This window comes from Meleagris gallopavo, chromosome 10 (assembly GCF_905368555.1).
Source record: "Meleagris gallopavo chromosome 10, MGAL_WU_HG_1.1, whole genome shotgun sequence".
NCBI classification, from domain to species: Eukaryota; Metazoa; Chordata; class Aves; order Galliformes; family Phasianidae; genus Meleagris; species Meleagris gallopavo.
In genome coordinates this window covers 11303643-11330655 of record NC_139413.1, presented here as the reverse complement: position 1 = coordinate 11330655, position 27013 = coordinate 11303643, and the positions used below count along the sequence as shown (strand labels likewise).

The 27013-nt window shown below is 37.7% G+C and overlaps 1 protein-coding gene across 3 annotated transcripts; it reads left to right on the top strand.

The window, feature by feature from the left end:
• The first annotated feature begins 246 nt into the window (after positions 1 to 246).
• SLC30A7 (solute carrier family 30 member 7) lies at positions 247 to 26500 on the top strand. 3 transcript variants are annotated; one of them, XM_085231408.1, is made up of 11 exons: positions 247 to 380; positions 538 to 639; positions 5407 to 5520; positions 7117 to 7204; positions 7578 to 7704; positions 8591 to 8734; positions 10219 to 10269; positions 12272 to 12407; positions 18635 to 18725; positions 19644 to 19793; positions 21650 to 26500. In XM_085231408.1, exons 1-11 carry the CDS (start codon positions 301 to 303, stop codon positions 21695 to 21697), a joined length of 1131 nt encoding a protein of 376 aa, XP_085087534.1. In that variant the 5' UTR covers positions 247 to 300; the 3' UTR covers positions 21698 to 26500. The 3 variants fall into 3 exon arrangements, with proteins under 3 accessions (XP_085087534.1, XP_085087535.1, XP_085087536.1); XM_085231409.1 differs by lacking the exon at positions 19644 to 19793; XM_085231410.1 differs by lacking the exons at positions 247 to 380; positions 538 to 639 and adding an exon at positions 2219 to 2290.
• The last annotated feature ends 513 nt before the right edge of the window (positions 26501 to 27013 follow it).

The following is a 27013-nucleotide window of genomic DNA, read 5'->3' as shown; positions in this document are numbered from 1 at the left end:
GGGGACCGCGGCGCATCGAAAGCATTGTAAACGTAACGCCGAAGGACGGCCGGCGGGGAAGTGGCGAGGACGCGTTCGGCTTATAAGTTTTGTAATCGGCCGCCGCGACCTTCGCACCGCCTTCCCCCGCGGCGGCCGGAGCGTACCGCCACCTCAGCAAAAAACGCTCCGCCCCGCCGCGGCGCCGGGCACCACGGCCGCGCAGGCGCGGGGCGGCAGACCGGAAGCGAGTGCCGAGGCCGCCCGCGGGCCTCCTCCCGCCCCGCCCGTCGCCGGCCCCGCTCGTCGCGGCCCGGCACCATGCTGCCACTCTCCATTAAGGATGATGAGTACAAGCCGCCACGGCTCAACCTGCTCAGGAAGGTGTCGGGATGGTTCAGGTAAAGGCGCCGGGGCGGGGCGCCGCGGGGACCGGGCCCGCGATCGAACCCCCGCGGAGGGCTGAGGGGGTGATGCCGGGGCCGCCGGGTGAGCGGCTGCGCCTTCGGCCGCTTCCTCGCGGCGACCCGGCCGTGACCCTCGCACGTTCCCTGCTAGGTCCATCCTGGCGGACAAGACCTCCCGCAACCTCTTCTTCTTCCTCTGCCTCAATCTCTCCTTCGCCTTCGTGGAGCTGCTGTACGGCATCTGGAGTAACAGGTACCGGCGGCGAGGCCCGGAGCGGGGTGGCTCTGCGCACAGGAAGCGGCGCCTCTCGGCGGGCCGCTGCCACGTCTCCTTTCGGCGGGGCCGGGGCCGGAGCCGGGGCCGGGGCGGGACGGGGAGGCTCGCGGGGCTCGGAGTTGCGCGGGCGGGACGGGCCGCCGCTCTCCCGTCCGGAGCCCCGCGGTGCGGGTGGTGAGCGTCGGCGGCTGAGGAGATTTCTCGTGGGCACGACGTAAGGGAGGAGAAGCCGGGCCGTGGGGTGAGTGTCGGTAGCCGGGAGCTGTAACCGATTCCGCGGGTTCCTTTTGGGGGTGGCGGTTTGTGAAGTGCGAGCTGGGTGGTGGGAACTGACCGTCCTCGGCCCTGAGTGAGAAATGAGGATTGAAGCATTCTGGTATAGCGAAGTGGTGCTCCGCAGAGCATGTAAATCTGCGGAGTTGGGAAGGATAGTAGGGATTCGATTAAATTGCTGCTGGAGAACTTATAGTAACACGTAATCAGGAAATGTAGAGTAACTTCTGCACAGCTGTGCGGTGTACAAGCAGAGAACAGATCATGTAGCGTCTTCATCCAATGTGATTCTTTGATTGAGTTGTTTAATGGTGGTATTTCTGAGTCTAAGGGATCTGCCGTGGGTGTGTGTTAAGCCCAACGATGTGTCGTATATTGAACCCGAGGACCCTCATCAAAAGTTGCAGTGCAAGCACAGATTGCTGGAACTTCTGATCAGGAGTCTTACAAGAGCAGTGTGCAGATCTGGAAACAGCTGAACCCTTCCACTTGTTGTCTTTTTCTATGTCTCCCAAACCACATGATGAAATGCTTAACCTTGACTACAGACGTTGCTGCTGTCACACTCGTGAGAACACTACTTTGTTTTGGGCACAAACTGTCTCCACACTGCGCAGACTACCTTGGATATACTTAGTTTTGATTTTGTTGATTCACTTTGCAGATTGTGTGTGGACTTTTGTGTACACAGTCTGTCCATTTTAGTATGCGTTTATAAAAATTTTTGATCTTTCTTTTAAGCAAAATATTTTTTGATAGTGTAACAAGGAAATAAATCTGTAGCAGAAAAGGTCCTGCATCAGAGGTAAGAAACTGAAATGACACTTGTCCGAAATTTGAAGAATTGACTTGACTGGAATTGAGAGAATGTATTGATTCATTTGGTATGGAAGTTAAAAATTAGGGTTTGAATATTCATTAGTTGGTTCTCTTGTTTATATTTCAAGTAAAGAGTTTCTGATATCTTTACATTGAGTCTATGTTTTAGACTTAAACAAAAAAGCATTTTATCAGGTATCTCCTTGATAGAGAGGCGTTTCTACGCCTACCATTCTATGTCAAAGTGGATGGTTTGTGTCTTGAAAGAATGGATATGTAATAAACAAAGAGCCATGTAGGGAAAATTAATTCTCATATCTGGAGAGCATAGCTCCTTTGGCTGTCTGCATGAGAAATGCAGAACTGGAATGCTTCTGAAGGCTATTTTCAGTATCGTCTTAGAGCACACCTTTATTTCAGTGCTGTCTGGGCCTATCTTGAGTATGACAAGTGATACTTGATACTGCAGGCGTTAGAAGCGTGTTGAAGATGATCTTGACTTGTATTTTCCAGTGTCCTTCATGATGCTAATGAGGTGGGTGGCAAGATTTAAAAGCTGCCATGATTATTCAGTTAATTCTTTTCTTGGCTGCCAGACTATGGATTTTGTTTGGTTGTGATTCTGAAAAATAGGCTTTTATCCATTTAAATTTAAGCACGTAATTGTGAATTCTTTATTTCCGTTACTCTTATTTCAAAATTAATCTATGATTTAATCCCAAAAAATTGTTGATAACAAGTTAAAAATTGCTTCAGTTTTGTTTTTCCCTTTTAATTGTTATTTCTTATATATTTCTAACTTCTTGTTTTCTTTTTCCTTAAATGACAAAAACAGTAAGTTATATGATCCTCGTACTACTTCTCTGAGATCTTGATGATCATAAAGATGTTCATCATGGATTTGGATGCCATGTTTTCCTAGCTTAGAGCTTAAAGTTGAAATCTGCTGCTTGAGTTATTCTAAGATATTAACCACTACACGTGTATTTGTGTTACTTATTCAGATGTGGAAGTGTCCTCACTTACATGCAATGTCTTCTATCCGTCATGGTTAACAGGATTACTTGCTTACCTTAGCAATCACTATGCACCAACTATTTGTGTCTCTTTAATTTACAGATCATTTAAAAAAAAAAAAAATCATATGCAGTCAGATTGGTCTTTTACTAGGCTTCCTGTCCTTTGTGCAGCAGAACCACTTATTGCTGTACCTATAATACTGTGCCATGCAATGAAACATATTGCAGGCAATTTGTCCTGACCAATGTTGATAAATCCACATGCTTCCGTGTGCTCTGAGATGTTTGCTTAAGTCTTGAAAGAGGTGGAGCTGTGTTGGTTTTGTACCTGTGGTAAGTCATGTAGGTATGAGCACAGTGCCATGATTATTGGCTGTATGACTTCTGGCTATAGAGCTAGTATGGTGTTTGTTTTTTTGCTAGCAGTTGGTTCTTAGACACTCCTCTTTTCCAAGAGACTATTTAAAAAAAAAAAAAAGGCACTTCATTAGCATTGCAAACTGATGCCTATAGTCACCCTAATTACCTTTTATTACCTTTTACCTGCATGTGTTGGGTTTTTTTTTTTTTTTTTTTTTTCCCCATTGTATCTTCTGTATTTTTTAGTATGAAATTGAGAATGAGTTGTTTTCCTAGAGATGCCACCTGGTTTTGGGGAGGGGAGGAAGCTGTCACCCCCACCCTTAAAGAATTTGTTAAGGAATTAGACTCTGTTGCTTCCTACATGTCCAGACTTTTATCTTCTTTTAAACTTCTTTTTCCAGAATGATTTAATGTCTCTTGCTGTACCAGCTATGGATATTTTAATCATACCATTCCCTTTCTGAAGTGTCTCACAGATGTATGTGTTTGTGTGTGTATGTGAAGTGTGTATTTATATATATATATATATATATATATATTTAAAAATATATATAAAACAAGACTTTTGTTCTCTCTGTCCTCCAAACCCGCTTTTGCTTTTGCCTCTTTTGTCCGCAATACTTAATTCTGAAATTTATTTCAGTTAGGCTAAAAGGCTTGGCTTATTAATAATTCAAAGTTTCTTTAATAACTTTGTGTTTGACTTCGGTGTGAATCTAGCTGCCCTCCACCTACTGATGCCACCAGTAATTTTGGTCAAGCTATAAATCAGAAGCTAACAACAAATGGGTGCTACTGGAAGTTGGAGAGGGAGAGAGCTGGGACTTCAGAAGAAAATCAATGTATTAAACTCCTTCCAAGACAGTCACTGCATAGCCTTACCTTTTTTATTTGCTGAAATAGCACATCTCAATGATGTGTTGTGCTGATATTCTATACTTTATTGTGGTTCTGGTCCAGATTTGGGATGATCCTTAGCAGCTGATTGCCTATTGGTATCCACTGACCAGCTGATATTGAGAGGTGAAATGAGCCATTTATTGAAAATAGCTCAAATGAACCTTAGCAGTGGGTGAGAATTAAACTAAAAATTTGAAAAGATAGCTTCTCATCATGTGGAGCCTTTTAAAATTGGCACTTATTAAATACTATTTTATTTCTCTGCATAAACTTTTATTTTATGTTCTCTAATAAATATTAGACTAAGCTTTCCTAGGATAACCCAGATCTTTAATGTAACTTGAGGAAAACCCCAATATTAAAAAGATGGATTTGATTTGATCACAGTAGATAACAAACTTCTATTAAGAGCCATCTGTGCTCTGAAGGAGTATTTCTCTGGCAGCTGTCAGAGCTTGTGTTACTTGTGTTGCTGACATTGCTAGTGAGCTGCATTTTGTGAATGTTCAAAACTTTGTTCATTTAGGTTGTGGCTTAGCTGAGACATTGGCTTGATTAATTATTGCTATTATTTTTAATTTTCATTGTAATACAAATATCTACAGTCCTTGGGTATACGCGCTCTTGATCATAGTCCTGATAGGCGGAATTTGTTCTGGTTATGACCAGGAAGTAGAACTACTAGAACAGAGAAATTGAACTTAAATTTTGTTTAGAAAAGAGTCTTGTTTGCTGTGTGTATATATAGTAGGTGTTCTAAAAATCTGTAATAGCTTTCTAAGGATTCTAAGTATTTGCTGAAAGAGTAGAAAGATATTTTGTAACTGGGTGCAATAGATAAAGTTCTTTAGAAGGTATGTAATAAAAATGAGGCTTTTTTGTAAGCTGTTTTCTAAATTTAAGTTCTTTGATAGACTTTTCAAAGGTTTTCAGATGTTACAGTAGTTCTGTGCACCTTGTGGGGGAGTTCTGTCATAAAGACAACGGATGAACATGTCTTGTCCACCATTCTACGGTTATTTTGGTATTAATAAGCAGAGTGTTTATTATTTGTGGCTGTATCTACCTCTGGGGCTTTGAATTGTGTCAGTGGAATTCCCTCCCACCCATCATCCCAACATATGCCAGATGGATTTCTTGCTAAGCACTCTGTCAAAGTAGCCTCACCAGGCTGACAAAAGCAGGTTTGTTAGCACACAAACTGCCTTTGTCAGCATACTTATATTTGTCTCGTGTGGGTCTGTCCCCTGAGCTAGCAGAACTTCTGTGCCAGAGGCTTAGAAGCAGTGTATTCTTCTAGTGCATAGAAGATTGAATACTCTGTATTTTCTTGTGCCCAACATAACATATTTTTTCTGTTCTTTTCCAGTTTAGGTTTAATATCAGATTCTTTTCATATGTTTTTTGATTGTACTGCTCTACTGGCTGGATTAGCAGCTTCAGTTATTTCAAAGTGGAGGTCAAATGATGCTTTCTCATATGGGTAAGAAACTTCAGGCTGTTACCTTAATGCATGCACAAAACCTCTTTTTGCAGAGCATGGAAAAGTTGTACTGAATGTATGCTTTTTAAGGTGAATTATTTAAACCTTTAATGTGAGTATTTCTCTAGAAATAGGAAAAAAATGTAGAGGTGCTGCTTTTGATGAGTACATTTCACTGCTAAGAGCTCCGCAATAGTGCTAGGGTAACCAGGTTACAGAACACAAAGTTGCTATGCTTTGTCATGTGCACAGCACTGGTATAGCAAGACAACTGTGTCATGGATTTGCCCACACTGTGAGCTGAGGTGTATCACAGGGAATTGCAGACTGCTGTTGCCCTATACCTTCTTCTGAAAGTTATCTCTGAAAGCCTTAAGTCTAGCAGATGCTGCACCTGAGGTTATAAACCACGCCTTGCAGACCCAGCAGAATTCAGCAGGTGTAGTTATTGTTAACAGCTGTGGCTGCCATTAACACAGCTGTGCTGTCCTCCAGGTATCCTTTGTGGATATAATTGTTGCAGTTGGTTCTGTTTCAAGGGCTCTTGTTTCAGTTGTGCCTATAAAACAGTGCTGGCGATACAATGGTATTAATCAGTCATACTGATTAACAGCAGCTGAGCTGTAAGGTGGGTTGCTGCTGCTCATAGTGTTTCTGACCTGAATGTCATCATTTAACTTCATCTGTCTTGTATAAGCATGCATCATGTAGTTTGAGACTCAAAGCACTATTTAATCAAGGTGCAAATTGGTATATCTGGCAATTAGTTTAGGAGGAATTTGCTTTGGCATACTGCTCTGCCCTTAAACAGCTAGTGTTCCACATATGAGAGAACAGCTACCATTTATTAAGTCTGGTGTTTCCTACTTGGGAATTACATATTAATCTAATGATGTTTTTCTTAATTGGACAAATACGTAAGAAAATGTTTATTTTTCTTTACTAAAAATCCCCTTCTAAAACAGAAACAAATTAAGATGTGACTTTTTTGATATTAAACAAAACTTTTCATCAGCCATCTTAAGTATGTGAGACATAACCAAATTTTGTAGTTTCAAAATACGTATTTATACTGTAACTTCCTGCACAGATTATCTTAAATGGGAAATATTGTAAATCTTCTTTCATCTAGGCCAGATAATGGCTGCAGAGGCAAGCTCTTGCTGCTCTTGCGTTTGGGTCTCTGGAATAGGAAGAATACTTAAGTTAGATGGATGGGTTAAGGCTTAGGGTTGTTTTAAGGTAGTATCCTGCTTGCTTAATTCTCTGTACTTGTCTTGCTTTCACTCCACTTATCACTTCTCTGTTTTGTTACTGTTACCTTTCAAATGATCTCAGGAGCTGTTGTTTTCTACTACAAATATGGAAGCTGAGTAGAAGTTGGCTGTAGTTGTGAATTTCTTGGTCAACATGGAAAATAGTTCATTACATATAAGTTGGCTATAGTTTATATACTCTGTCTTATTTAGGAATTTCTTGTGTAATACAACTGTTTGAGAAGTAGAAGATTATTCTTCAATTTTGAAGTTTCACTTTTTAATTTCCCACTGTTAAGTGGATGTGGTGATATCTGCTGTTGCTTTTGTTTTTTTGCAGATATGTTCGAGCAGAAGTACTCGCTGGTTTTGTAAATGGTTTATTCCTCATCTTTACAGCATTCTTTATTTTTTCTGAAGGTGTTGAGGTATGTAATGAGGTGAACTGTACTATCAGTTTCTATTTGTAGAGTGTATTTATTGGAGATAAAATTACTGAAATCATTGCTTAACGATCTGGGATCTGAACAAGAGTATAGGGCAGTCTGGAATTGTTTTGTGACATAAACCCATTTTTTTCCCATATGTTAATGGTAGCTGTTTAAACAGCATTTTGATTTACATCAGCGTTGTCAGATTTAGTGTGTGGAATTCCTGAATAATTCCTAATTATGTCTTTATGTATATCTGCTTATTTAAGAAAGCACGAAACTGCTTAGATACAGGAGCAACCTTTCTCGCTGCCTTTTACTAATGTGATGAGACTGAAATGCTGTGATTGGTTCTTGTTTTTATTTCTAGAGGGCACTGGAGCCTCCTGATGTGCATCATGAGAGACTTCTTCCAGTTTCTATACTGGGATTCATTGTAAATCTTATAGGAATATTTGTTTTTCAACATGGAGGTCATGGGCATTCACATGGCTCTGGTAGGACATTTATAATTTTCAGTTGGTTTGTTTTTTTGTTTTTTTGTTTTTTTTTTAGATTGGAAGCATCCTGTATTCAAGGACACTGTTACCCATCAGTGAGAGCCTCAGTATTATGTTTTTAACTCTTTTTAGTGGCAATCCTATCCAAATGACTTGTTGCATATCGATTTTCATATTTTAACACTAGCATTAGTATGTAACCTCTGTACTTCTCATGCATTTTCATGTGCTTCTCACCCATTGACCTGCAAGGCCTAGAAATCCATAATGTGCTTTCTGTAACATGAATTCTACTGCACGTTCTTGGAAGAGAATCTTTTCTCTTGCAGAGTGTCTTTTGAATAAAATTAAACTGTAGTTAGGAGGTGTCTTTCCTGGAGAAAGAATTAACAAGATGTCTGAATCAAATTTTAATATGGGATGAAGATTCAGGTACTTTCAACTTCATGGTTTTTTAATTGTAAATGCAAAATTTGTGTAAATGTTTCTTGTAAATGTTATTTCTATTTTTTTCTGCAAAGCTAATTGATATCAGTTCCAGCTTAACTTCTGAACTGTGATACAGACTAAAAGAAGAAGCTTAAAGTTTTAATGTATGAACAGTAGTGTTTCAGTTTTCTATCTGCTTTCAATGTGCTCTAACAAAATTTGTGCACGTTTTTCAAGCTGTATTAAAATAACTTCTTGAATCAGATATAATTCATACAGCTACATACAAAGGTTTATATTTCAAACAGCTTGTGTTAATTTTAATCTTAACAAATTTGTTTAAAGCCATGCCTTGAGGTGACCTAAAAGATGAATAGACTTTACGCAGCTGAGAAACAAATGTAAGTTTACTTCTGTTCAGCACTTGTGTTTATACCCGGATATTTGTTTATAGGGCATGAGCACAGCCATTCTCTATTTAATGGAGGTCTCAGCCATGGGCACAGTCACAGAGGTCATGGTCACAGCCATAAACATGGACACACTCATGATCATGGCCATAGCCATGGACTCCCTCATGGTCAGGATTATTGCCATGGTAAGTACTTAATGTCATAGGACATCACTTGACTCAATTTAAATTTGACACTACTGATTTTTCTGAACAGAAGAGAGGTTGCTGACTGCTTATTGGTATAAGTATGCAGAGAAATGGATTGCCACTTGTGATCAATGAAGTGTTGTTATATAGGTTTTTATTCTACCTAAATTTTTTGACTTCATCTTTGTTATATGCAGGCAAAAGATAAAAGCACGCATGCTATAGCAACATAATGAAATCAGATATTAAGTGCTTTATTTCAATTTTTTATGAAAGCAATAAAAAAAACCCTACTATGCCAGTGTTCTCAGTTGACTTCACAGATTAAAATATTGGGGAAGACAAGTGAGCAATTTTGTTGTGAGTACTTGGGGATTAATTTGTTGTGTATGGAGTATGATCTTAAATAGAAGATCTTTTTATTGTCTTGTGCACTTGTAATCTATTTTAAAGCTGGTTATGAGAAAGGTAATCTATATGTTCGCTATACTTTTCCTTAAAGGCAAACAATCTGATCAGACATCCACACAAAATATGTTCACTAACCTTTACTACAGGAGAAAGACAGTGGGGTTGCTGGCTGTTTGAAACAATGTGAATTAAGGCCTCGCTGCTGTACTGCATTGTTGACCTTTTCTGACTGAGCGGTGAACTAAAATCTTAAGTAACTAAGAATATGCTGTTCTTTGCTCTGAATATGCACAGCAGTTTGTGACAGAGCTGAAATAGAGTACAGAAAAACCTTTATTTACGCCTTCCAGTTGATATTTGTGTTAGAAAATTAATGATGCTGAAATATGGCTGGAAAACATGAATTTGGTGTTGCCATTGCTCTCCCAGCCCTCTCCTAGTGGAACAAAGAATATATTTGGTGCAATTTAATATTCAAATCAATTCCTGCATAAATTATTTTATATCCTCACTTTATATCCTTCAATGTTTTTTCTTAAAAAAAAAAAAAAAAAAAGTTTTTTCTTTCTGATACATTGCCACAGAGGCATTGATCTGCTTGAATGAGGGAGTTTTTTTTATTCACTTTTGGCTTCAAGTCTTATCTTGTTTTAAATGCTTGTGGCAAAGGCTTAACTGAAATATTCCTTGGTACCAAATATGATTGTGCTCTTGCTTGCTCCTTTGTATGACTGGTATTCTTGAGGTGGCTTCTTTTGCTAAATATTGGAATGATTTCATTTCTCAATTTTTGTTTTTTAAAAAAGTTGATTTAAAAAAGATCTATTTGCACATAGATACGCCATATATTTTTATATGAATAAAATATACAGTTGTGTGAAGCTGTGCTTTCTTTAACTATGTTTTAAGACTTAGCTGTTGCATTAAAAAACAAAAGCTAGAGCAAAAAGTAGTCATAGTGAGCAGCTTGTCTGTGCAAGACATTTCAGAAAGGAAGACATAACAGAATATACCACTAGAAGAGAGCCTTTGCATGTGTTAATATGCCACTATGAATATTATCTTCGCAGATGACCATTCTCTTGAAGGGATGACTGGTTCTAGCAAGCAGATCTTACAAGGTATGATGAGAATAAATCCAGCACTTTATTTATTTAATCCTATTCTGCTAGTGGCTGTTCATGACACATCTATTTCAGAGGGTGGTGCCTCTGGATAAATGCTACTTGTTTCTTATTTTGTCAAGTCTCCTTCCGTGTTTGAACAGATGAGTGCATACGCTGTGCATAGCTAAGACTGAGACATTCACTGAGGTATAAACACGATGCTGTGTCAACACGGCTTAAAAGGGAGGTTGTAGAAGCTGGGGCTCAGCTTCTATTCTATCATGATGCTGAAAAATGAAAAAAATAAGAAATGAGGAAAGAGTGGTTGAAAGAAGAAACCTAAGGTGTAGTGTACGTCCTAGAAACGGAAAAAGTGGTATTATTAAGATAGAGTGTATTTGAAAAATGCAAGTCAGTATAATAATTTCTGCAGGGTACTGGAGCCTTAAATTTCACCAAGCTATTACACTTGGTTTAGACAAGATGATCATTCAAGCTATAATCACTTGAAGGAGAATTGGAGTCCATAATCTCCTACAAGCTAGAGGATATAAACTATTGATTATGACAGTTTTGAGCTTTCATTTTTAAGTGCTCAAAAATTAGAGGGAAAGAATTGTACAATGTAATTAGCTGACATATCCAGATGTATGTTCTGTGTTATTTCATTGAGTGGTTTTCTGGCTTCTTTGTGGTCCTTCCAAGGGAACATTTTCCACCTCTTCCAGTGCTTATATCTTCACCAATTTGTGTATGTATACCTCACAGATGGATGTGAGAAGACTGACTTACTGACTTCCAAGTGAAAGGCATGTTTTAACTAAATCATAGTGTTTAAAAAAAAAAAAAAAGACTATTTATTTTAACTTTCTAGTATTCTTCTGAGTTCACTCTGTCTACCAACTAAGCATCCACCTGCTCCTTTGTCCCCTTCCCTGCAGTGATAGTGGGGAGAGCATCAAAAGAGTATAAACAAGAAATATGCTTGGAATGTGGTATAGACAGTTCAATAAATGAAGAGGGAAAAAAAGTAGGAAACAAAGTTTGGTGCAGAGGCAATCACTTGCTGTCTCCCAGCCAACAACTGCTTTAGAAAGATTCTGTTTAGTTATTAGCATGATGTTATGTAGTATGGAACATCTCTCTGGCTGGTCTGGGTCAGCTGTCCTGGCTGTGTCCCCTTCCAGCGTTATGCCCAGTCCCTGCCTACTTGAATGGGGGCAGAGTGAGAAGCAGAAGGCCTTGATGCTATATAAGGATCATTCAGCAATAGCTAAAATGCTGGTGATTAACAGTCACAAACCTAATGCCTGGCACTCTGGGCTACTAAGAGGGGAATTACAGACCCAGCACAAAGAAGGCTTAAGAAAATTAGTAGAATGCTGATTTATCGTTCTGAGTTCATTTTTTGTGAGGGAGAAATATCACAGTCGTGAGAATTGCATTCAGCCAGCTGTTTCTGAGTGATGGCGATTCCTGTTATTGCCAGCAGGGGGCGCCAAAGACTGATTTTTGACTAGCTGCAAAGTTTGATTCCTCCTCTTTACCTTGAGCGTTCTTCAAAATAACAGCGAACTTGTACATTTTTGCAGCAATAAGTAATTCGCAAAATCACTTGTCTTCAGTCTCTTTGCCAAGCAGCTTCTACTGTTGATGAAACATAAGCATCTTTCAAAGTCTTACAGGTTCATTTTTTTTAATGTTTCTTTGCTATAATATAGGTGAGTAATGAATGAAAAGTGTTAATTGTAGATCACTGCTTAAGCTAATAGGCATGCCATGAAATACCCCTACATGCTATGTGCAGAAAATAATATAGTTTTTTCAAGTGTTTTATGTTTTTAAGGATGTTGAAACCCTGTGATTGCTCTTCATGTATTTGATCAAGAATTAATGAAGAGTGTAGTATAAATCATGTTACTTAGGTCTTGCAACTCTCTTCCTCAAAGTATCTTTGAAATAATTCTATTAGCTTTAGGAATACCAAGCTAAATTGATGTTAATTAATCTCTTGTAGGTGTATTTCTACACATTGTTGCAGACACGCTTGGAAGTATTGGTGTAATCATATCTGCTATATTGATGCAGAACTATGGTCTAATGATAGCAGATCCTATTTGTTCAATGCTGATAGCATTACTTATAGGTGTAAGGTAAGTGTTGATATCTGGTAGTCGTTTTAATGCTAGTTACAGTAGCACAAATAACGGCTCAGAACATGTTTATCTATTATGCTTAGGTTTTACAATGCCTGCTTTTATTCTGAGTAGCACATTATCTCTGTTCTGTGTGGTTGTCTTGGTGTGTTCTTAAAAGAGCTGCCTTGTTTTTCCTTTTCTACAGCTACTGCTTTTGCTCTTAAATCTGCATGTTTTAACACTGTAGGCACAGTACTACAGATGTGTTTTTCAGGTTCAAGCTGTAGAACTCTTCCTTTCTGTATTTAGTACACACTTATGTAAGCTAATGTCCTTTAGTAAATGGAGCAGAATGGCTTCAGTGCAGCAGAGTCGAGCTTGCTGGCACAGGATTTGCCCTTGTCCCTGATGAATCAAGACTGGTACTTTTTTTCCATGAAGAAAACTGTTTGTATTTGTAATCTGAGATATCCTTACTCCTTTTAAGATTTAGTGGAAATGCTTCAAGTAGTTCCTTGCTTTCCCTATTGATGCTTACCAAGATCACTGTAAACGTGAAGCAATTCACATGAGTTTGGAGAAGCAAACGTAAAATAGAAAGTAAAATAAATTCAGTGATGATGTTACTGGGGTATTTCTAGCAACAGTTCAAATGGTGGCACAGGGGACAGTGCCACAAGTCCAGGTAGAACATAACTGAAGACCTTTGTCTCTTCACCCATGGTAAATATCATCTGATTAACTGCAGCTACACGCTTATGTTTATACCATATATGGCATGTTTATACCATATGCATGGCAGTGTTCACAGAGTTATTGATGTGAATCTCCCTATTTATCAGAGTAGGCCAGTATTCTTCAGGTGCTAAATGCACACAAAAATCCACATCGCTATTAAATTATTGCACTAATATAAGTTCAATAGCTTGTCTTAAACCTCCTGTAATTTCATTAAGGACAAATTATTAAAAATTCAATTATTTAAATGAAAAAGTCAATTATGTGACTATGATCTCCAAAAATTGGAAAGAAAATGTGCAAGTTGCTGTGGGGAAAGAAGCTTCTGCTGAGTTAATGGTTGGGTAGAAGACTGTTCTCCATACCCTTTGTTCTTTGAGGGTGTACCTTTGTGTACAGCAAAGCAGATGTGGAATGCTGATCAGAAAGTACCATATGAATGAGAAGAGTTCTTTGTTGCATTCATACAGAGGTTGGAAGAAGGCTGAAACTTCCATAATAGGGGTTTTTTAATAAAGCTATTAATAGGTCTTGTAGTGTAGTTAGGAAGGCTTATGTGGTCTGTGTCCTCTGTTAAAAAGGCTGGAAAGTTCCACTGTTTGATGTGTCCTTTGACCTGATATCAGACGTGATGTTTGACTTGGGCTGTTGGTCCACAACACTGCAAACGATCTCTAGGATTACTGTGTTAAGTCTCAGTGCAGTTGCATTCAGTCAGTAAAAGCAAATCTGCGTTTCTTTCAGATCTGGCATGTTTTGGCACAGCAGTGGAGCAAAGTCTAATTGCAGATTTTATTTCTCAAGCAGTCTAACGGACTTGATTACTGATGAATTTGCTTGAAATGCACTGAACAAGGTGGTCAAGATGACTTGTAGTTTCAAATTAATGTTTTGAGTGCTTGAGTCAACCTTTGTTTTATTTTAGTAGTTTTCATTTATCCTTCAGGACATAAAACAATTGTTTATTCTACGTTATCTTTCACTATGCTGTGTGTGATATGTTCTAGAATTGACTCAAGTTTCTTCAGATTTTACTGTAAGGTGAACTTTTGTTGTAATACTAGGGGCCAACTGGTTATTGCCAGTATATATAATACTTTTGTCCTTATCTTTTTCAAGACATCTAAATTTAATTTAGGAAAATGATTATACTGAAATCTTCCGGAAGTTAAAATGCGAGGGGGGAAAAGTGTTTGGAAAAGACTTGAAGCTGATTGTTGCAAGAGCTGGCTCTAGCTTTTGGTGTCTTAGAGGGGTGAGGAGTCAGTATCTAGTGCAGATTCCTGCCTGCATCTATGGGCCTATTTGCAACCTCTATAAATGACTCCAGGAGGGATTTGATTTTAGACTAAAGGTTAGTTGTTTTTTCAGAGGAATGTTTGTCAATGATGTCTTGTTTTGTTTGGCTTTTTTTTTTTTTTTTTTTTTTTTGCGCAGAGTGGTCCATTCATCTGAGAAATCTCCCTCTTAGTAGTTAAGCCAACTTCTGTAAGGTGGAATGGAGTAGGAGTATCTGTGTGTGCCAGCAAGTGAGACTAGTATTGTGGTTGTTTAAAATATCATGATCTTTTCTTTGTGGATTTAATTTAAAAAATAGGAGTAGTTTTAAGTCAGCGATAGAAAAGTCGTTCTGATCGAACTGTTACTTGAAAATTTTAATGCTGTCTGAGGACTTTCCACTAATAGGAACTGTAAAATTTTGCTGCTTCTGAGTATGGTTGCATTAGAGCACTGACGTGCTGTCCTTTCCTACAGGAGTTTGTTGGTTGATCGGTTAAAATACAATACTATTTATATTTGTTTATCTTCCCAAGCTGTCATGCATGACTTCACGTATATTAAATTGTCCATTTCCATTATAATCAACTGCATAGAGCTCTGGTTCTAGTTCTGGTTACAGGTATTAGTAAGGTAGACTAGGTAGACTTGGCAATGCTTTCCTTATTGCTGTTAATAACACTTCAGATTAGAAAAGAAAATATTAAACTTGTGATCTTTGTTTTGAATAAAGCCTTCATGCTAGTTAAAATTCACCATGGCCTAATTAAAAAAAAAAAAAAAAATCAGAAATAGGTTCCCAGTCCTGGCTCTGCATATGTGGATGGTGACTAGAAATAAATTATTTTGAAATCCAGCTGTAGATTTTCAGCTACAGTATTTGAAGAACTATAGCAGGTCTTGGGTCTTAGCAGTGTTTGTTTATCTTCCACACAAAAAATTCTCAAGAATCCTGTTTATTTTGCAGTGCTGAGAGCACTAAATGAGTTTCCTGTTTGTGATCTGATGACAATAACTGTAAGAGATACTTTACTCTTCAGTTACTTCCAGTCTTGCTGTTTAAGATTATGCTGGTGCCAGAGTCTTGCTAAGTGTGCTTAGAAAAGCAGTGGCACAAACTGTGTTAGGCTGGAACGGCTGTGATGCAAGTCAGTCAAGATTGTAATGCTTTCATTGTTAATCAAGCAGTGTGGAATAGTGGCAGGATGGATTTATCAGATTAGTATTATCTTATCTGTGTTAAATCCTCTCATTTCCTCAGTAACATTGTTTGTGAAAGTGTAACGTGCTTTCGTACTATTAACTCATTTTGTACACAACAGCCACCTATAATAGCTATTATGGCTTTTGGAGAGGATATGTTTCTATCCTGAGGACTGAGCCTCTTTCAGGTTCCATTGTCTTATAACATAACATGATATTTTGAATTCAAGTGTTGGTAACAAGAGATAATTGGCAAATTGTATCTGCTTTAGTAGCAAAGCTTATAGACCACCCATGCATAGGAATGCAAACGTTGCTGGAGGAGCAGCTCCATGTATTTCAGACTAATGACTGATGGAATTCTGGGTTTTAATCAAAGGCTTTCTACTGCAATACTATGCATGAAACAGTGGAGTATCAAAGTCTTGAGAAAAATGGGTTCTATACTTTGTCATATTAGTTTTGTTTACAGTAAAGGTTACCTGGTGAGAGAAAGCGTCCCTTTGGCTGTAGATATGCATATGGCCTTGTGCGCTCTAAGAGTGTTTGTGGGAGCGTTGCTGTCTTCTGGCCTTTTCAGCTTTGCAAGAGATAAACGTCTTCCTAATTAAATGAGAAAGCTGTGACCGTTCTGACTTTCACCTACAGTATCAAACAAATCCCTGATTTGCCGGTATTCTTTGTACTTCTAAGATGATGACATTTAATTAAACACTCTGCTTTGGAGTTTCTCATTAAGCCTTGATAAAAGAAAGATAATTAATGCATCACTATTTTCAGAAACTTGGTCAGGAAATTTCTCTAAAGGCATTAGTGTGGAACCATTGCGAAGTCTGGAATGGATCAAATCTTGTCCGCAGGAAGACCCTCATTTAAACTGCTCCACCTATACAGTGGATTGTCTTTCGCCATTCACCTCTTTGTTACAATAGTTGACTTTGAGTAACTGATTTCAATGTGCTGCTTAGAACTGCTCCCCATTTCCTGGCAAGAAGAGACAGCGTTTGTGCTTCTGCACACTGTGTTGGTTGCACAGACCCAGGTTTGCAGAATGAAGCAAGTAGTAAGTTTAAAGATATCTTCAGCAGAACTGCTCTTTAATGAGGTTTTAGCTTCATCTTTTCAATGTGTATCCTTTTCCAGAATGTATTAACCAATTTCACTGACCAAATTCTTTTTTGGAATGGGTTAAGTTAACGTGCCTCACCTGCTACTCTTGAGTTCCTGTAGACTGTCTTGCTAATTCTTTTCCATTCCACCAGATAACGCACATTAGTTTTATGAAATAATTTAAATGTATGCAAATCAGCCATATTTTGGCTAGACTTTTTCATGGGTATTTTTTTCACCCTTATTCATCTTTTTCAATAAAAAGGCAAGCTCCTAATTGTCCATTCCTTCTATCCTTCCTCTGGGAGAAAAATGTGGTGTGTCTGAATTTTAAATCTTTGGATGCGTTTAGTAGAAGCATGTTGTTATAGGAATGGAGTCAGTAATCAAAAGTCAGTTTGCATTCAGAACTTCTGTGTTGGTCTTTTGAGGCTTATATTAAGAAGCAATCCTGCTTTTTTTAAGTAGTGTGTCAAACTGAAAACAATTCAGCAATTGATTACTTGGAAGCTCCAGCTTCCTTTGATGTTATTTGGTGAGACGGTTTGATTGATAAGAGACTCTTTTTTTCCTATACATCTGTTAATACACTGTCTATAGAATGTGACACTCCAATTAAGGCTCTTTTTAGACAGATTGATAGCTAATGTATTTCTAAACGTTTGTCTGGGTGATAAGTTCAGTATAAGTATCTCCAGTCTGCCCCTAACTGCTTCTTCCTAGTTCGGAACTGATTCAGTAGCAGCACAATTGTATGAGGCCACATGGAGTATGTCAGGCAGTGAATTTGACTGGAATAATAGGTATATTTCCAGAGAGACTTGAATGTTAGGGTGCTTATTCTCCCTGTGGTTCATTACACAAGAGCCATGCAACCTCTGACTCCGTTCTACCGTAGCCAGGGATTATCCAAAGAGTGAGCTGAGCAGTGGAAGCTGCATACGCTGGCACTGCTTCAAGACAGAAATGGAACCCGTTGCTCTGCTTACTCCAGCCATGATGCCGGTTTTAGACACAAAAACTCGGTTTATGGCTTCTTAAATGTATCATTGCTTTTGCTGTAGAGAGTTGAGTGACTTGCATGCTCTTGAAATTAGAAAAGTTTTGAGATTAGGCTATAGATAGTTAAAATAATGTTTTAGCATGTTCTACTGAATCAAGCATGATAGATTGCTCCTAAACAAAAATCAACATACTGAATGCTTATTAAGTGTAAACTTTCAGTGACAGAATTGGGATATGATCTTACTGGTGGCTTTAAAAAAAAAAAAAAAAGTATTATCTTTTTAGTTTGCTGATTAAGCAAGACCATGCAGTAAAGCGGGAACCTCTAATTGCTTCCAAATGTTAAATCTTTGAGGTCAGATGAGACCCTACACTTAGTTCATGTCAAGAATATGCTAAGTATTCTGTTTCTGACAAAATATCTTTGGTATAGCTGGAATGGTGCATACTAATTTTGTTTTATGATCTCCTTATTATTTTAGTTCATAAGAAAGATATGTCTTAAACCAGACACAAAAGAAAAACAGTTTCAGTTGCATATTTTCATGGTTGCCTGTAAGTGATATGCCATTGAAGTAGGTTTTGGTTTTAAGCAGTGCTTATCAGCTACTTTGTCATATATGTTTAAGACACTTAAATTTCATCCCAAATCCCACATTTAAACCAGTTATTTTTTGATTGTTGACTGATTGTCTCTCGGTAATTGAGGGAGAAATTAGCTTGCCTTTAGCTGACACCATTGGAATTTGTCTATTCTTTTATTATCTGTGGCAGGTTTTCATGATAACTTTCTCATCTTCTGATCAAACAACTAAAGAACTATTCAAGAGCATTAAGGAATGTTATCTTCCTTTGTTCTGCAACTTCTGAAAATGTCATGGTAGCTAACTTCCTTTTTTTCTTTATAGTATTGTTCCACTTCTAAAAGAATCAATTGGAATTTTGATGCAGCGAACTCCCCCATCTCTGGAAAATGCCCTGCCTCAATGCTATCAGAGGGTAAGCTCTTACTTTGGCCATATTTGTGTATGAGGAAACTGCTGAATTAGTGAACCTCAACTGTACATGAGGATGTTATAATTTTATTTTATTTTTTTCAAGTAAAGCCTGTAAAAGGCTCTCTAGATTGTAGAAGTGAAGATGCCAGATGAATTATTTTTCTGAAATCCTAAATATTATGTAGCTTAAGCTCAACTTGTGCTATGTTAGGTTAGAAAAAGAGATCCCAAAGTCTTTCCTCACAGTCACTTGTGCTGCTAGTGCATGATGTTTTTCTTTTGTCCAGGGTAGTTTCTCAAAATCCAGTTCTGTCTTTATGAAATTCAGGTAAAATAACATTGACAAGTGTGTATAAGGAGGTCAATCTGGATTTGATTTGTCCTGTTACTTTTGGCTGACTTACCTTATAATGTGTCATAATCTGAACATGTGAAGCACCTTTGCAAGCTTACAAAGTACGTTGTATTAATGTGCTTGTAGAGTGAGTGTCATTGTTTCTCAAAAAGTTCTGAGTTTATAGTGACCACATCAAGGCTTTTTACTAAAATTGGAAGAAGAATGGTTTTGATGGAATAAACTTAAGCCCTCACAAAATATTTACAGGCATATTAATACATTCCTGTTAAGAGTTAGAATCTCTCTACTTTTTTAATGGGAAAAGTACTGCATTTGCAGAAATTGCTGTGGGAGTTTGAGAAGGCATTCAACAAAATAAATGACTTTTCTCTCTTGGACACCACTGTTTTCAGAAATGGTTCCAATAAAATAGTTGTACAGTGTACAAATAGAAAGATACAGAATTATGACCCATACATAGAATCTGCTTTCAATTCTTGACAATCACAAAGACTGTAATAAGGAATTAAGCCCATGTATTTTCAGGGAAAAAAAAAAAAATAAAGTTGCTTTTATGTTTAGGTGCAGCAGTTGCAAGGAGTTTACAGTTTACATGATCCACATTTCTGGACCCTCTGTACTGATGTTTACATAGGGACTTTGAAATTATTAGTAGCTCCTGATGCTGATGGAAGGTGGATTCTAAGCCAAACTCACAATATTTTTACTCAGGTATGTATCTCATCAGCAGAGTCACCTGGGGTGAACACTGCAACTCTTATTAAGAAAAAGGTTTATTTTCTTTTGTATCATTCTAACTGTTGAAAAGCTTCTCTTCTCCAGCTGTGTAGAATGATTTCAAAATTCTGTGTAGAGTAGGTTGAATTTCTGTACCTCTTTGCATTAACTTCTGATGCCACTTAGTGGAAATAACAGTAATTTTCTGAGCCATACTGAATGAAGATGAAACTTGTATATTTGAGTGAATATGAGGAACCAAGAAAATAAAGGGACTTTGTCCAAAGAAGCTGTAAATGCCCCATCCCTGGAGGCGTTCAAGGCCAGGTTGGATGGGGCCCTGGGCAGCCTGATCTGGTGGGTGGCAACCAGCCTATGGCAGGGGGTTTGACCTAAATGGGCTATAAGATCCCTTCCAACCTAAACCATTCTATTATTGCATGACTTGTTATTTTTTTATTATTTATTTTATTTAATTATTTTTCTCCTCTCTTAAAAATTCCAGAATGAATAGTTTAGGGATTTGCACGCATCTAGCATACTCAGTTTCTACACTTTGAGGGGAAATGCCACTGAAGACAGCCCTACAATGTGCATAAGTTTTAAAGTTGATAGTCATGGGGAACTCATTAAAAACAAATACAAATATTTGTTTTTGTGATACTAGTTTCAGTGAAGAATTTGTTACAGATATTCTAAAATGTAATTTTATTAATAAAGTTGGGTCATTTTGGAGATATTCCATGATATACTGCTCTAGATTATCAATCAGGTACAAATTAGTCTGCCTGGTTTTCTCTGCAGACTATGTACTTTGAGACTGTTAAGGAATAGTTTCTGGGAAGGACTATGCAGAACATTCTGTCATGTATACTCAAAATTGATTTTAAATCTCAAGTCTCTAAAGCATTGTGCTTTCCTAGTGACTCATTCACTCTTCCACTATCTTGTAGCTTTGCAGTTTTAGAGCTGTGTATCTGGGAGATGAACTGAGGGAGCGAGGTCTGTTGCTCTCTTTACCTGACTGATGATAATAAGTTTGAGCAAGTAGATTTTTCTCTTCAGTAATATTGGCCTTTATCAGTCTTGATATAACTGCTGATTGTTTTTGCAGCTCAGCTGAGCTAAAAGCAAGTTGAAGATGTTTGAGGACAATCTGTTCTTTAACAGTGTTCGGCTTAGTCTTTCAAGCTTACCTTGTGACCATCACAGCACTCGCTTGACATTGAGGTTAAAATGAGTTAATAAATTATTTTTATGCTTTTTTTATTGATGGTATAATTGAGTCAATCTAAGCCTAGTTTAATAGAATTTCCAAAGAAATAAATATTTTGGAGTGATTTGCATACCTTTACCTAAAGTTTTTCTAGCATCTCATATCAAGTCAATTCAGCATAGATAGCCATTGTTGTTTTTTGCTAAAATCTTAGAAGACTAGAGCTGGTTCAAACCACAAATCCTGTGTTATGGTCTTGTGCTTTTGCTCCATTTCTGCCTTACAACCCTGTAAGCAGCTTATTTTCAGGCAGTTAAACTTGTACAAGAGAAAATTTGTGTGGCTTCTTTGTGACAGTTATTTGGTTATTTACACTTAGACATATACACCTCTTTACTATATAAAGAACCACGTGTTTCACGCAGTGCTCTCTAAAAAATGCATGGATTTCAAAATTTTTAGGCATCTCAACAAATGTCTTGCTGAATGTGGAAGGTGAGTTAGAGAAAATGAGGATTCTGAGGCTTTTTGTAGGGCAGCTTACTGATGTGGACAGTTTATCAGGACAGTTAAATTGCTTTGGCTTTACTGTTTGGTGTTTTTTTTGTTTTCTTTTGTCTCCTCATTTCCATAGGCAGGAGTAAGACAGCTTTACGTACAAATTGATGTCGCAGCCATGTAGTGAGCTTCTGAAATCGTGCTGTTGGACCAAAGTTTTTTTGTACTGTAATGGTATAAAACAAGACACTTCCCAAGACAGAGCCTGCCTCTACCACTGGCCTGGAATTGACTGAATAGACTTATGTCTTTGGGCTATGGATGAAGTTGACTTCTGAGGAGTAAATATGGAATGAATGTTATGAACTCTGGGTCTTGTCTTTTGTGGCCCCCTAAACTTGTAAGTTTTTGAACATTTTTTACTTATTACATTTGTTCCACTAGGAGACTAAAATGGTGGTACTGGAAATTCTGTAATGTCTTTAGTAAAGCTGCTGAAACTACTGCTCATTCCCATAAAACCAGTGTTATCAAAAATTGGAAACTTGTTTTGTACATAATGTCACAATGGCTGACATGCTTCGATATAATTGTATGTTTGTACAATTGTTTGTACTTTGCAAACTTAATGAACCAAACCATATTGGGTTTTCAAAGTGCCTTTTATATCATGAGAGGTATTTGCCAGCATAAAATATGAAGCATCAAAGTGTTTTATTACTTATACAAATATATCTTGTATGCAGTCTGATTATTTACTAGTGATATATGTGGGGACTTCGTATACTTGCGTAACTGTAGATGTTAGACTTCCCTTATTATTGCATTGTACCAAACAGGAAAAATTCTGAAGGTAAAAGGCAAAGCCACTGTAAAGAGACATCCAAAACAAGCTGGGTATTTTGTTGCACATTTCTTGTGGAAACTATTTTAGTCAAAGATTTAGATTTAACTCCAATCCTTAGTCTCTTTGTACTGTGAGAGTAATGAGATGTTATGTGATGCTACCCATGTCCATAGTCACCCAAAAAACAGATAGCTGAGGGAATTGTTTCCATGGTTGATGGAATCAATGCATGAAGCTTTTTTTTTATTTTCCAAACTGTAAGAAAGAGCAGACAAAATTACACCCCTATCTTTGTGAAAGTCTAAATCTCTTTAACAGCTTGTAGTAATTCTTGTTAAAGTGTTTGGTGAGGTAATTTTTGCCGTTCCAAATACTGAAGATGTGTTCCTGGAGGTTATACCTGAAATGGAAATGAAGGCCATTCTTCATGTTATTCAAGATTAAGCTTTTCCAGGATGAAAAGTCATGTTTATTTTACAGTTTCACTGTAGCCTTTTGTATTTTGATTGGAAAAAACATTCTCAGTGGAGTAAGTTGTTTGTTTTTTCCAGATACATTAGCTGTATTTTGTAGTCATTTTTCCAATCTGAGCATTGTTTTCAACAACAATCTGCTATACTTGATATTACAGATAATTCCACTATGCTGTTGTAGATAAATTAGTAAGAGAAGGTTTCGTAAGAAGGCATGATATTTTCACAAGTAGAACATTGTGGAGAGGGAAACAAGACAGCCATTTGTCTTGTAAATCATAGCCAGTAATGCCAGTTATAGATTTTAAGTGTTCTTCAGGTACCTGATTCAGAGTAACGTGGCAGCCAACACCTGTAGAAGCCGGCAGTGTCTCTGTAGTAAGTGGTAGGAAGGTACTGAAGGCTGCTTTGCAGAAATGGTTTGTTTACCACTGATGTTACTAAATTCATGTTAAGAGGAAGTTTCTGGTACTCGTTCTGTTGTTCCTGTTTAGGATCTGAACTTTGATCTCTCTTTCTGGGAAAATACTGATGGTTGCCAGATTGATAGATCGTTGGTACCTGAATTCTCCTAATGAAATACAGAAATGTTAATGTTGATTTTGTGAAAAGCTTGGGGTTATATGATGATCTTGCAACTGAAAACTGGGAGTAAAGGATAACAGCAGTAAAAAACCACATACCTCTTATAAACTTTATGATCCCTTCCAGTCCTCAGAGCCTTCTTTATCCTTATTGCTGCTTTCTGTTCTTACTCATTTCTCCAGAGGGTGCAGGTGCAGAGTGCTGTATCGGGCAGCTTGCATCTCACCTTGCAGATGCTCTGTCAGCTGTTTGGAGGTCCTGACTGGAGGATGAAGTTACATGGGCTGGGGCAGGGTGAAAGAATCTGTTGAGCAAATTTGATTTTATCAGTTGAAGATATAATTTGCCTGTATGACCACTGAAAAGGTAATTAGAAGACAGCTGGAAGTTACATCATTTTGTAGAGATGCATGTAGACTGCGGGTTGGTGTTTGACAACTGTTTCTTGATGTCGTAGTCAATGTTCAAAAGCAAGCACTAGCCAGCTCCATTACAACTGTCATGATCAAAGAGCTCAGTTTGATTTAAATCATCTTTATAGCAGCTCAGAGCATCTTTGGAGTCTGAGTATTCCTGGACTTGCTGAAGTACATTGTAGTGCTGCTCAAGTTGTAGGGCTTGGTCACTGTTTTAGTTGTCTTAATGAAAACTACTATACTACTGCAACTGCAGAAGATTCTCAAAGTGAGCATCTACCCAAGTGGCATTTGGTTTCTGCGTTTTTTTTTTTTAAAGTTACAGATCTACAAAATTTTTCATTATAGGAAATGAAATGCAAAAGCCTATAAGGTGGTTATAATTACACAATGTTGATTTTAATAGTTTTTTATATCTTTTTACTGCTTTGGAGGGCTTGATTTCTAAACAGTGTACCACCTTAATTTTTCAGGAGGACTTGATGTTTTATAAGAAATACATCCTTTGTGAAATACAGTTTTGAGGCTAATTAAGGGGGATCAGACTCAAAATAGACTTTTAAGCCTTCTTAGCCTTTCTGATGAAGGGTGAGCATTGCAAGGTTCTACAAAAGACAGTAGATGGCCTGTCCCAGTAGCTAACTGCACTCACATTTAGCTCCCCTGTGTCAGCTAGTGATGATATTTGACTGTTTTGGTTCTTTACCAGCTACTGAGGGGCTATTTGCTGAGGCTTTAGGAGAGTACAAACCATGCAGCTGAAAGTGTAGCCTTTTTTGTCTTGAATATCAAAACTCAGTTATTTTGATTTGCTGATTATGTAGCAATTGACTTATAAGAGGTTTTGCTTCTAGCACATTAATAGATACATCACCTTGTTTAAGCAGACTTGTGTGGGTACCTGATATCTAGCAATGGATGTGTCTGCAGATCATCTGCTAAAACTGATTTTCATAGCAAACAGTATGGAAGTTTGAGCCAAGTTCTCAAAGTATGCTTTCCTTACATTTTCATGTACCTGAATTTTAATGTAGGGTTTCTGATCTAAGTGATATTTTTATCTGTGAAAGAAAATAGTAACTTAAAACTACCTGGACCAAAGTCCAATCCTGCAAATTGCATTTTTACACGATGTACAGCAAAATGATATTTTACTTTGCTGAGAGCATACTGTGAAAGATTTGACTGTCTTAAAAAAGAAAAAAAACTGCTCTAGAATGCCTGTGCTTAAAATGCCCTCATCATAGTGATAAATGTGGCCCTTGTAGAGAGCTTGATTTGCTCAAGAGAGAAAGTGCAAATTGAATAAATGGCTCTATTTCTACATAATACTGTTTACTAAAAGTCAAGCTTAATCTCATTAGAGCTGAGGACGCTATTTTTACACAGAAATTGAAATGTGCTGCTACTAGTAGGATAGACCTTAGTGACTTTTAACATCATTTTTATTTCTTATTTGAGTTTAAAGGTAGAGGAAGGAAAGTGTCTGTTTTCTGTTGGTCAGTGAACCTTTTTCAGGAAGGTAAACAGACAAGGTGAGAGAAGCTGCCTCAGAACTGTAGTTTTCCACCCTTGAATATTTAAGCTGCAATCAAATTGGGAACTTCATGACTTTTTTCCCAGACTGAATGTAGATTTCAGTTGCTGAAACCTTGATGCTTTCAAATCCTAACGTAACTCATGTGATGAGATAATTTCAATGCCAGTTCAGAACGACAGCTTTAGTTACTGATTAGCCCTGTCCTGTTTTCCCCAGCAGCCACTGACAGCCACTTTCTATGACTGCTGAGGACCTTCTCCCTTTGAGGTGTGTTTGTAAGACTAAGTCATAAGGGATTTTAATTTTTTTTTTTAATAATTCATTTCTCTGATCCCTTACACCAATTTAGTGGTTAGTTTATCCTGTACACCTCTAGAAAAATCCCTATCTGCAACTTGCTGGAATTCCCTTCTGGATTTCTTTCCCCATTCAGGCTTTTTTTGAAGTGACCATATATGTTGGGACTTCATTGGCCAGAGACTGCTATAATGTGAAAAGGTGCCAGTTATTCTACTCTTGTCTCTGGTATGTGAAGACTGCGTTTCACTACGTGTGAATACTGGTTAATCTGTCTGTTTCAGTGAGACACAGTATGTTCCTGCCTATGTGGAAATCGGGCAGAAATGTGTAAAAGGAGTTGTGTATTTCATTTTCCATGTGCATTGAAGTCTTTCTTTCATGCCTGTGCTAGGATCAACAAGAGTTGAATGATTTGCTTCAGTACTGTGGCTGAAGTGTGGAATAATGTGAATGAAGAAATTGCCAAAATCATTGTGGGTAGCATAAAATATTGCTTGCATACAGCTTGTTTGCCTTTAACTTTCAACTACAAGAACATTCTTTCCAATGAGCTTAGATTGAATAGTACAGTATCAAAATACCTGCAAAGAAAATCTAAATGATAATGCAAGGCAGCTCACTAAAATTCTGAAGACTCTATATGATTTTGTTCTGGAATGCTGATGTAGTAGCTTAGCCATGACTTGTCCCAAGTGCAATATTAGAAATTTTTAATGTAATCTTTTCTACTTGAATACAGTCTATATGAAATGTTAAATGTCCTATATTGCTGAGAAGATATGGGATCAAATTTCTTTCCAATAAATCTTCAGTTAAAAAAAAAAAATGCATATAGGTCTGCTGGTTTTTTTCAACAGTATGTATGACCAGCTGGAATAGCAACCATCACCCCTTAGCTGATTCTGAAGAGAATTCTTGGTTGATAATAATTCAACTGTGGTTGTTGTAGTTTGAGTCTAACACTTGATAAATGCTAGCATTAATGTATGAGGAAATCCAGATCTATTTTGAGTGGCAACCTCCAGAAATAAGAAATTCTGTGCGGTTTCTCCCTCTCTTGTACCAGCTGGCAGGAGAATGAATTCTTGTAAACGTATTCTCATCTGTATTCATTCTCCCAGGTGTAAAAATGAATACAGACTAAGAGGGTTTGCACAATTTTTCTACTGATGGGAGAACTACTCAGTTGGTGGGATAGTTGAAAAGCAACATTTAACATCTAAAATGCACTTAAAATCATGCATGCTGTAGGCTTGGTTCTTCTATTACAGCAGAAGTGATGCTGCATACACATCTGGTCCAGCAGTTCTGTATTTGCACACCTTATCTTAGTCGTCAG

Excerpts from the sequence above, each read along its gene's own strand:
- SLC30A7 (XM_085231408.1), top strand. The coding sequence starts at position 301 with ATGCTGCCACTCTCCATTAAGGATGATGAGTACAAGCCGCCACGGCTC. Across the intron at positions 640-5,406 it reads TACGGCATCTGGAGTAACAG|TTTAGGTTTAATATCAGATT; the intron begins GTACCGGCGGCG and ends GTTCTTTTCCAG. Across the intron at positions 19,794-21,649 it reads CTCACAATATTTTTACTCAG|GCAGGAGTAAGACAGCTTTA; the intron begins GTATGTATCTCA and ends TCATTTCCATAG.